Source organism: Cornus florida, unplaced genomic scaffold, assembly GCF_030987335.1.
Source record: "Cornus florida cultivar Cherokee Brave unplaced genomic scaffold, ASM3098733v1 CherokeeBrave_3.0.0_Hap2_Chr11, whole genome shotgun sequence".
In the NCBI taxonomy this organism is placed as follows: Eukaryota; Viridiplantae; Streptophyta; class Magnoliopsida; order Cornales; family Cornaceae; genus Cornus; species Cornus florida.
In genome coordinates, this window is record NW_026775581.1 from 123765400 (window position 1) to 123776306 (window position 10907).

The 10907-nt window shown below is 39.1% G+C and overlaps 1 protein-coding gene across 1 annotated transcript; it reads right to left on the reverse strand.

Moving 5' to 3' along the window:
* LOC132286202 (probable N-acetyltransferase HLS1) lies at window positions 1-2645 on the reverse strand. Its single transcript, XM_059788480.1, has 3 exons — window positions 1939-2645; window positions 1582-1778; window positions 1-1286 (listed from the first exon to the last, which is right to left on the reverse strand). The coding sequence occupies exons 1-3, from the start codon at window positions 2119-2121 to the stop codon at window positions 422-424; spliced, it is 1245 nt and encodes a 414-aa protein (XP_059644463.1). The 5' UTR covers window positions 2122-2645; the 3' UTR covers window positions 1-421.
* Window positions 2646-10907: the final 8262 nt, after the last annotated feature.

Consider the following 10907-nt stretch of genomic DNA (forward strand, 5'->3'; position numbering starts at 1 on the left):
TGGTACACACACAAACATGTATAATCCCTATCAGAACAGTTTTGAGACACTTTGATGAAAAAAAAATAAAAATAAAAAAATAAAAAACAAATAAAGATGACCCAACCCCACATGGAAAAAACAAGGCCTCCGTTTGGCTGCAAGAGGATCTAAAAAGCCATATATGCATTTACAAAAATAAAGTAAAAGTAGGGATATTCCCTTGATAACACCACCCAAAATGAAATTTAAAAAAATAAAATAAAAAACCCATATCTTCTCCACTTCTACTCAAAATCGTTAAACCCTAATCGAGCAAAAGTTAAACCCGAAAAACATAAAAGGGATATAACTTTTTCCTTGTCTTTTCTATGCTTTTTTTAATCAACTTCCGGATTAGATTCTTTTTTTTAGGCAAACAGATCCATATCGGAATCGGATATTAGAACTCTCTGGGATCAACAAAGATTGACAGTCCAGGTGGTGACTTTGTCCAGTCACCGACAGACCCGTCACTGTAGTCCTCCCCAAGTCTCTTGATGCACCATAGATCCTCCGCGCACGATAGCATCTTCCAGTGTGGGATCCCTAACCTGAGCGGCTCGCTGCTCGACACCTCCGTCGCCACCACCCCACAACCGCACTCTTTCGCCAAGTTATGGGCGAAGCCACACAGGGCCTTCACGAGCTTCACAGACAATGGGCCTTCGCCGCCAAGCCCATACAAGAAGTGAAGCCCAAAGGGCCTAAACACCTCAGGCACAGACGGCAATTGCAGCCACGGCAAGGCCCGGTCCACCAACCGAGTCGTCTTCGCAAAACCCTTCCTCACTCGCGACGCGCCCCGGACCTCGAGACTGAACACGTCCTTGCAGTTCCAAACGCTGAGTACAGCCCACGACTCGGGCGGGTTCGCCAGGAATTTGGCCGAGCCAGGCCATGACTCGGCCGAGTACGTGCCGTGTGGAACGGCCACAAATGTACCCAAGTTGAGTTTGTTGTTCAAGATTGAGTCAATGTCTCGGGGAAAGAACTCGGTGGTGGAGAAGCGGTGTCGGTAGAGGAACTCGGCATCGAAGGGGGTGAGTTTGATGACGGCGACTCGTTTGGAGACTCGGACTCGGTGAGCAAACACGGGCTGGACCAGGATTGAGGGTGTACGGAATTTGGAATAAGAACATTTGTCCGTGAAGAGATTAACGGAAGGTTGGTTGTCGTTTTCCGTGGCTATGTACGAATACTCGACACCATTTTCTCTGAACCACTCCTCCATTCGACACACCAGCTTCAACCCTATTCCCATTCGCCTGCAATATTGTCATTGCAAACCCATTATCATCCATATACTATACATATATAATATATGCATATATACAATATTATAATTTATGTGAATAAAATAGTGTAAATGATTAAAAAGCTGAATAATTAGAAAATCTTTTTGAATGGGTCTACTCATTTATCCATTTTGGGTAAAATTTTGATCATTGGGTGTGTGTAAAATAATACCCATGAGAAAGCTATACATATAACTATATCTATGTGTAGGTATATATATATATATATATATCATACATGTATATGTAGGTGAGAATAAAATACCGATGAGAAGGAGAGACGCGAAGGCCTAAGATATAGGCGAGTTTAGTGTAGACAGGGAGGGGTTTGGTGAGATGGTGGCCGTTCTTTCCATTTCTGGAGAGCTTCTTGCCACACGTAACGGTTTTGATGCAACCTCTTATCATCCCCACTATTTCTCTCTCCTCTTTATCTCCATTACCCACCACCAACTCAGCTACCTGTATCAACATTTATACATACATATATATATTAGTATATTGGTGGTTAAGCAGAAGAAAAAACACAAATAGCCCACCATCTATAATATACAGAAAGAAAGAACGATTATTAAGAAGAGAGAGTAGTGTTATATATATATATATATATATATATATATACCAGCATGAGATAGGCCGGTGAGTGTCGGACCCTGCAAATTGGGTCACCCAAAAGGTCAGTGAAGAGAGACAGCTTGCCGCTGGGCCCAACCTCACACCTTCTCTCTACATCTTCCACCCCTCTGCTATCCTGTTCATGATCAAACTCTCTAACCAACACCACTGCCACACCCTCCTCCACCATCTTCTTCCACTCTCTCTCTATATATATTGATATATAACTATTACAGCAATATACGATTGAAACTAGTTTGCTATGGTAGACAGTTTTGGAGCAGAGACTGGGTGTTTAATATATATAGCAGAGGAAGAGGATGGAAGGGTTAAATCGGCCGCAAATAATATATAAATAGATATAAAACGTGTATTTGAAGCAAAGAAATCAAAATTTTCCAAGTTTGAGAAACTAGACCAAAAAGGATCGTTAGGATAGTGAGTAGTTCATCATTGCAGAGATTGAAGTAGTGTTATCATGGTGCCCCTTTAAATACTTGATTTTTTGGGGCTCCCCCCCTCAGTACTCTCTCTCTCTCTCTCTTTCCCTATCTATTTATTTTTTTAATTTTTCAACTCTCTGGATTCTCTCTCTCCAAAATCCCCTTTTTATTTAATTCGGTGCCTTTTCAGTCTCTCTCTTTACACCACGATTCTTGAAATTTAACTCTATAAATGGGAGACTTTCTCTCTCTAGGACCAATTATAATAAAAATAATTAGTAATCATCACAAAAAAGGAAGGAGAAGAAATGGCGGCTATGGCTGCGCAGTCTTGCACCCTCTCTTCATCTTAATCATTTATTTCTACGGAAGGGAGGCGTTGCCATCATGACCCCATTTCTAATCATTACTTACACTTTCCATATATCTCTCCACAGGTATATACATATACATATATATATATATATATATATATATATCACCAAAACCATCATCTACAGTGACATCTTCATGCGCATGTCATGATGTATTTCTCATGCGGATCATCTGTCATCATGCCATGCGACGTTTGTTACCATATAAATAAAATAAAAAACCGGTTTTGATGTTTGGTGCATGGTAATGTATGTGTGAACCATAATATGCCTATGCATAATGTTGATGATGGTATGTATTTTGTGTTCTAACTTCTTATGTGTTTCCACTTACTATATTATAACGGAAGCTAGAATGTGGCAACGTGGCTGAAATTGGTAACCTCTGGTCAGCCAGCTAGCCGATTTTCTGAATTTCCTGACCGTTAATATATATATATATATATATTTTTCTTTAATGACCCCTGCAAAAGCGGCTTTCGGCTTTTCAGATCATGATCATCATTATCGTGATCTATTATGAACGACTAAGATTCTCTATTCTCTGGACCATCCTAAAAAGATGACCACGATAGCCTACTTTTACTCCACTGGATTGGACTCTATTTTGTGACTGTCAACCAACCTCATCAGTAACAGTAAGCCAACATTATAGTATTTTGGGAAGAAATTTACAATACGGTTCACCCATATCATTGCTAATAGACCTCGTCAACAAAACTCAATCATCCCACTGTTCATTTCAAGTGACACCCATATTAAGTAAACGGTTGTGATTCTTCTCTAGCTAATTAAAATGGATAACCCGCATTGGATTCACATTGTTGATGATGGACTGCCGTGGCAAATTATCATCACTCTTGGAGAATTTAAATGACTGGAATAAAACAAACATTAAACGGTTTGGATTATTAAGGAGCCGACACGTCACCATAATAGAGATTTTAATTAAAAAATTAATTTTATATTATTCTGAACCAAAAAGTTGGGTATATGTAAATGCATACAGGGTTGAGTGGAGGGTGTAAATTATAATAAGTCATTGATATTTTTCCTAAACCCTTCAATAATTTGTGTTCTTGAAAATGACATTAAAATTATTAGAGAATATTAAAAGTAACACTTGGGGATGAAGGAAAAAGAGAGGAAAGGTTGTGAACCAATCACAAGTCACGCCATGTTAGAAATGAAGGTTCCTTAGTTTGGGTTAGGTTAAAAATAAAAAATAAAAATAAATAAATAAATAAATAAAAATTGTTGTTAATTAATCCATTAATTCATAGACGTACAAGACATTCTATGTTTGTTTTAGAAAGCAACCAACAATTTAATTATTGCAATGTTTGTGGTATATATTTATATATATAAATACAATAACACATCTAATATAAATTGATTTGAATGGTGTACCTTAATTAGGATTACGATAGGTAGGATTAATGAATTTTTTCCCTTTCCTCAATTAAGGACAGTCTACTGAAAGTGAAATATTTGAGAGAGACAACATTTATTATTATTATTTTTACTTAAAGTGAATAAAAATTATATTCAGTCATGTCTTATTTGATTGGTTTAAGCCTAAAAAAGGATGACAATGAACGGGTTCTGAATTCTTTACTAGCCACAGCTTCACCCTACTTCCAAGGTTAGGATTTGTAATGTGTTCCTATGCACTATTTTGAAAAAAAAATAATAATAATAATAATTAATTAATTAATTAATTCCAAACTAATTTAAGATATCCATTTAGAATGAGAACAAGGAGGACATAAGTGTGAAAATTTTAAAATTATATAAATAATTTTATTAAATTAATAGTTGGATATTTTGAAAATTTATTATAGAGTTTAAAAATAAGGAAATGCTGTCTTGATTAGTAAGCAAGCAACTAAATCTATTTGAATAAGTTAAAATTTTAAAGTGCTCTCCCTGAATTCGGATTGGTGGTGTTATGGTAAGGTTAAGCGAGGAGTTTGGATCAGTTTAAGCACAAATTCCTAATAGTTTAATGATGATATGATTGCCAAACAGAGGAATAAATAGGTTTTTTTTTTTTTTTTTTTTTTTAAAGCTCAATCAAAGTGAGGTCCCGCCCCTAGTTATATGAAATGGGTATTTTATTTTAGGATGAATGGATTCTGTTTTTTGCAATGGTAAAGTTTTTATAATTTCAGATTTCATTCAAATCTAATCAACTTTTGAAATAAAAATTAATTTTCACCGTTCCACTTACAAAATGGGATATTTCACTGTTAGAATCTGAAAAAATAAATAAAAATAAAAGACTATTTATGTCGTTCAACCTAACTTTTATCCTTCTCAATTTACTCCTTTATTTTTTGTTAAAAAAAAAAATGCTTAATTGAGAAAGCCAAATATATTATTCACTTGCCAAATTGATAGAGCCTCAACTCCCGAGCTGCAATGCCCATTATATATTAATTTAACTCAAATGCATTATAAGTTGAACTCAGCTTATTGTTGAATTTTGGTGGACCATTTAATTTCTTGATTACGAGAATTTTTTTTTTTTTTTTTTTTTTTTTTTGTGGTAAATTTTCAAGGTCACTTGCTATGACGTAAATATATTCTTAGAGTTTTTTCCTTTAGAGATTCTGAAGTTCATATTTTTGGGCAGTCCTTTAATCATCGATAATAATCCTACCTTGTTCTCTATCAAACATAGTACAGATGCTAGGCCAGGTTTAATAGTAGGCCTGAAAATATTTTAAACTATTAATATGGAAAGAATATTTTAAACTAGCTAGTGTTATATATTAATTTATTTTTATCATAAATTTAAATTTTATAAATTACATTTCTTTTTCGTCCTCACCATTCAATTTGAGAGGTGGAAGAAATATCACTCAGACACAAAATCCTTAATTTGATTTGTTAATGCTCAAAAATGAATGATATTTACCAAAAGTTTTAAATTTAGTGCCATTCATTTGCCTTCAAAAAATAATAATAATAAAAAATAATTGAAGGTATGTATTCAAAATATATATATATAATTTACAAAAAATAAAAATTAAAAAAAATTCTTCAAAAGGGTGTCTAACTAAATTTGTAGGTACCAATAAATATAGCCTCAATTTATATTTATTTTATTTATTATTTTTTTAATAAGTATTTTATTTATTATATAATTTGGTGGGCGACCAATTATCGAACAAAGATTCTCTCTATTCAAATCTCTTTCCTCAATTCTATAATATTTAATTTTTTGGTTCAGATTCATCACGTCACCTCTTTATTACAAGATAATGATGTGGCTCAATTCACATATACCTAATTGATGGAAAAGTAGAAAATAACAGAGAAAAAAGAAAAAAAAAATCTCAACAAAGTCATTGGGTTGAGGATCAGAGGGTGCTTAGGTTCTGTTAATACGTAGACGTATGTGTCTATTTTGTTGATATATTAGCCGTGGTTTTGTTTGGTTATATAGGGTTGTATTAATGGTTGTTGCCCACCAGTGGTTATTTGCACCTTCCTTGGTACACCTGTATATATTTTCTATCTATTCAATCTTTTTATATATAGAACAAAAAGAAAAATGTATATGAATATATAAAGCTTAAATAATTGATTGTCGTGGTTGGTATGATACGATTAGAAAAATGTATATGCTTATATAAAGCACATATATAGACGCGTATGTATGTAATGTATAAATATAATATGATAACTTTCAGAGTATAAAAGAAAAATGTATATGCGTATATAATTATATAAAGCTTAATGTTTTTTATTTTCAAAAAGCTAAAATAATTGATTATCGTGGTTGGTATGATACGATTGGAAATATGTATATGCATATATAAAGCACATATCTAGACGCGTAATCCTCCTATTAATTGCAACATATTTGTGGTTGTTGTATACACGGTGCTTATGTGTCATTTTCAAAGTCAAAATAATGACTGCCACGTCAGTCTAATAGCCAAACACTACTGGTTACATCAATCTGGTCAAAACTAATTTACCTAAAAAAAAAACGAAAACCTTCCACCTCACTTAAACTTCCGAGACACTCTGTCAAATCAACTAAAACCTTGAGGAAAAACCCTCGATCCCAAAACCCTTGGGACACTCTCCCTTGGGACACTCTAAACTTTGAGATTCTCTCTGAAATCTCAAAGAATAACTCTTGAATGCAAAATTCCAGAGACTTTTTCCGTCCATTAAAATCTTGAATATCTCTTTTAGGTCCACTAAAACCTCCAGTGACAACTCTCGAATCTAAAATCCTGCGAAAATCTTTTAGGGCCACCAAAATTTCGACAAGTAGCTTAAGCTCCCTTTAAAGATAACAAATTGCTAAGATAAAAAGGTTTGTGTTGGACGGATACATTTAGGTCACACTCATAAGAATATTGAATTGGAGAATGAATTGCAAAAACTCGTATAGATGTGAGTAGTGAAAATTAAGAAATAAATAACTAAGTTCTATGTCAAAAAAGTCTTAATCAATGCCGATTACCTTAAAGGTTCAGGTTGCTCCCACTATTTGTTAGGAATTACTGCTCATATTCTTGGATTTCTATTTTAGAGTTATTTTTATTAAGAAATTATAATCTTTATCCAAAATTTTTTTTTTGAATGTGAGACTATGAATAAATACCCATGGTATCATCTTTATTTTTGTATAAGTGCCATTAAAAGAATACAAAATATATTTAATACCATATTACATATCATCCACTGAAGATGCAAGAAATTCCTTCTCCTCTTTCTCTCTCTAGAATTCTTACACCTCAACCCAAAAAGATCCCTCTCCTTTCCATTCCATATCCTATTTATAGATATTTACAAGATATTTACAAGATATTTACTGATTGCTGGATCTGGGCCTATTCCTCCGTAAGCCCTGGTCACCTTTGATGGGCTTACTCCCGTTCGGCCCATATGGCAGTGTCTTTCTATGGGCTGACCCAGCTGTACGGACTGAATGTTGTGTTTGCGAGTCGGATCTGGCCCATGTCATCCGGGGCCTCCTCAACTGCCCCCATAATTGCCCCTTATTTAATAAGGGGTAATTATTGATGGCGTCTCATCATGATGTTGACGGCTCGAGATAACCACGTGGGGGAGCGCACGGTCAGATCCAGAATCAATGTTCCGGGGCTCGAGGGATTTCTCGCCTTCCCGACGCTTCGGCCCTCGGGCCCCCTCGCCTTTATAATGCTCTAGAATTCCACTTCACTTCCCTTTACCGTCTCCATCATCAGCCAAGTCTCTCTCTTTCTAGAACAGTGCTAAGCTTTTTCTGGTGAAATCCTTCAAGAGTCATTCTTCCAGCGATCTTACAGTCCTCCGAGGTTAGTTTCGTTCTTTTTACTTTCGGCAGGCTTCCATTTACCCCCTTTTAGATTCTTCTAGCACTTCCACCATGGTTGTAGATCTGGATGTTCTTCGTACGAGACTTAGACTTCCTGACAACATCGAAGTTAGGGTTTGCCCCCAAGATGTTAACATTACGACCGGCGCCGGCCTCCTGCCCGGCGAAGTCTTATTCACGAACCTTCAATTGAATGTTGTTAGGTTCCCTCTGCACCCTTTCTTTAGTTATGTCTTCAATAGATTGGGGATATCCCCTCTGCAGGTCAACCCCAACTTCTTTAGAATCATATCTGTTATGCTCTTGTTGATGCGTGACAGAAATCTGGACCTCGACCTCATAGACCTCCTTCTGTGCTATAAGGTCAGTAAGATCCGTACTAACGAGCCCTTCTACCACCTCTACCCGTTCGAGAAGATGTCCATATGTACTGACACAATAAAATCTGAAAAGGGTTGGAGGGATAGCATAGTGGGCATTAGTGGGGCTTGGTCTTCGCCGGCTGCAGAGGATTACCCAATCCCGAGCGCCTTTGGTGTCTGCTCTGTCTCCTCCTATAAAAAATTCAAATCCCATAAACATGACTGCCCCTGCGAAACATGCGTTCCTCGTTTTTGCACTTTCTTATGCCGTTTCTTGGGAATACCTTGTGATGACTTGAGCTATAGTGTTTGCAGGGATAGGAGTAACTACTTGAAGAAATACGTTCTGAACGATATTCCTTCCTGCTCAGATCTCCTCACTTCAGACAACCTCGTAGCGCTCTCATCACTCGGCTACAACATGAGCAGACTTCAGATTCCTTCTTTTGGCAGGAAGAAGAATACTCCCCCAGCCACTCCTGCTGCTGGGGCGACCTCCTCTCCGGCGTCAGCTTCTTCCTCAGCCACCATATCGGACACTGTCCCGAGTGCAGTGGCTATTAACCCTGTTGCCAGCGCCCCTGCTGCCAACCAGAACGCGTCCCCCCCGGCTACCATAGCTCCTGCTGCTGCGGGGGGCGGTCGGGACAAAGAACGAGGCAAAAGGCCTCATCCTGATAGTGAAGTCGATCCTGAGGAGGAGCCTCTCATTAGAAGGACCCGGATCTCCGGGCCGGGTGCTCTCTTGCACCGAGCGGTCAGAGCTCCTGCTCCCTCTGGGCCTGCTGCAGCTGGTGGCTCTGCTTCTGCTTCAGGCCCCTCTTCTATCCCCACCTTACCGCCATGGGCCCCTCGGTACACCCGAACGGATGGGACGTTCGTGAAACCGAACGAGACCATGCTGAGGGATGGCCAGACCGCTATGGCCTACTACAGGAGCATGTGGACTCCGAAGGACCTTGAGGCGGCAAAGGGTCTTTCCCAGAAGGATGTGTTCAGCCGCTTTCCCCAATCTGCTATGGAGGTGACTTTTATTTTCTAACTCATGCATTTTCTCATATTATTTGGTCTTGCCTTCGCCCGACCTGACTATTGGCTTAACCGTTTTTAATGTGCACCTATGCAGACATTGTTCGGCATGATGGCCATGCAGAAGCAGGTGGAGATGGGGAACGCCAGGGCCCGTAAGTTTTCTGACAGCCTGGAGGTGGCTAATAAGGAAAACGACCTCCTCGCCATGAAGAATACCGAAGTACTGGCTCGGCTTGACAAAACCGAGCAGGAGAGAGATGTCCTGAAGAAGGAGAATGATTCCCTTCAGGATGAGAAGGACGCCCTCCAGCTTGAGAAGAGCGTCTGGCAGACCGAGCGGGAATCAATTAGAGAAGAGAAGGCAGAACTCCAGCGCCTTCTAGCTGATGAACAATCTGCTCGGATGGCCTTTGAAAAAAAAGCTCTGGACGAGCGTACCGCTCTGATCGACGCGATCAGCAGAGTGGGTGGTGGGATGCTAGCCCTTCACGCTCGGTTCTCAAGGGTCGGTGCTCTTAGGTATGCTCAAGGATTCCGGGAAGGTTTCGCCGACCGGGTTCCGGATGAGGGACAGACCAGCTCCACTCCGGATGAGGTAGACAAGGATCTGGGGATCGAACCTCTGGGGGTCTATGTCGACCCCGAACCCACCGAAGCGGAGCGTATATTTGATGAGTGCCAGGACATTGCTTCCTCCAGGATCATCACAGCTCCTCCTACCGCTCTGCCACTGACCGCTCCTCAATAGTCAACCGTGGTTCCTTCCATAGCCACTGCTGACGCTGAACCCCAGCCGAACGATTCAGTCATTCACCTTGATTCCCCTTCTCATGAAGGTGAGGCGGCTGATGGGGCCGAGGAAGCGAGTCGGCACGACCAGGATGCTGTTGGTACTGAGGCGTCTAGCTAGGGCTCCTTTGAATTCTTCCATTCCATATCTTTTTGTAATGATGGACATCTCTCTTTTGTAAACTCAATGCTCAATATTAATGAAACGACAGAACTCTTTTTCCCTATGTGTTGTGCTCTATTCAACTTATCTTCAATACATACATATCTCTTCTCTCTTTTTCTTTTATATTAGCTTTGCCGTGTGTTTGTTTATGGCAAGTGCCTGCTTAAGTGCCTGGCGCTCGGCTAGAATGCCACTTGCCACTTGGCTTTAAGTTTTTAGCAAGTGTCTGGCGTTCGGCTTATAGTGCCAGCTGCCACTTATCTTGCTTAAGTGCCTGGCGCTCGGCTAGAATGCCACTTGCCACTTGGCTTTAAGTTTTTAGCAAGTGTCTGGCGTTCGGCTTATAGTGCCAGCTGCCACTTATCTTGCTTAAGTGCCTGGCGCTCGGCTAGAATGCCACTTGCCACTTGGCTTTAAGTTTTTAGCAAGTGTCTGGTGTTCGGCTTATAGTGCCAGCTGCCAC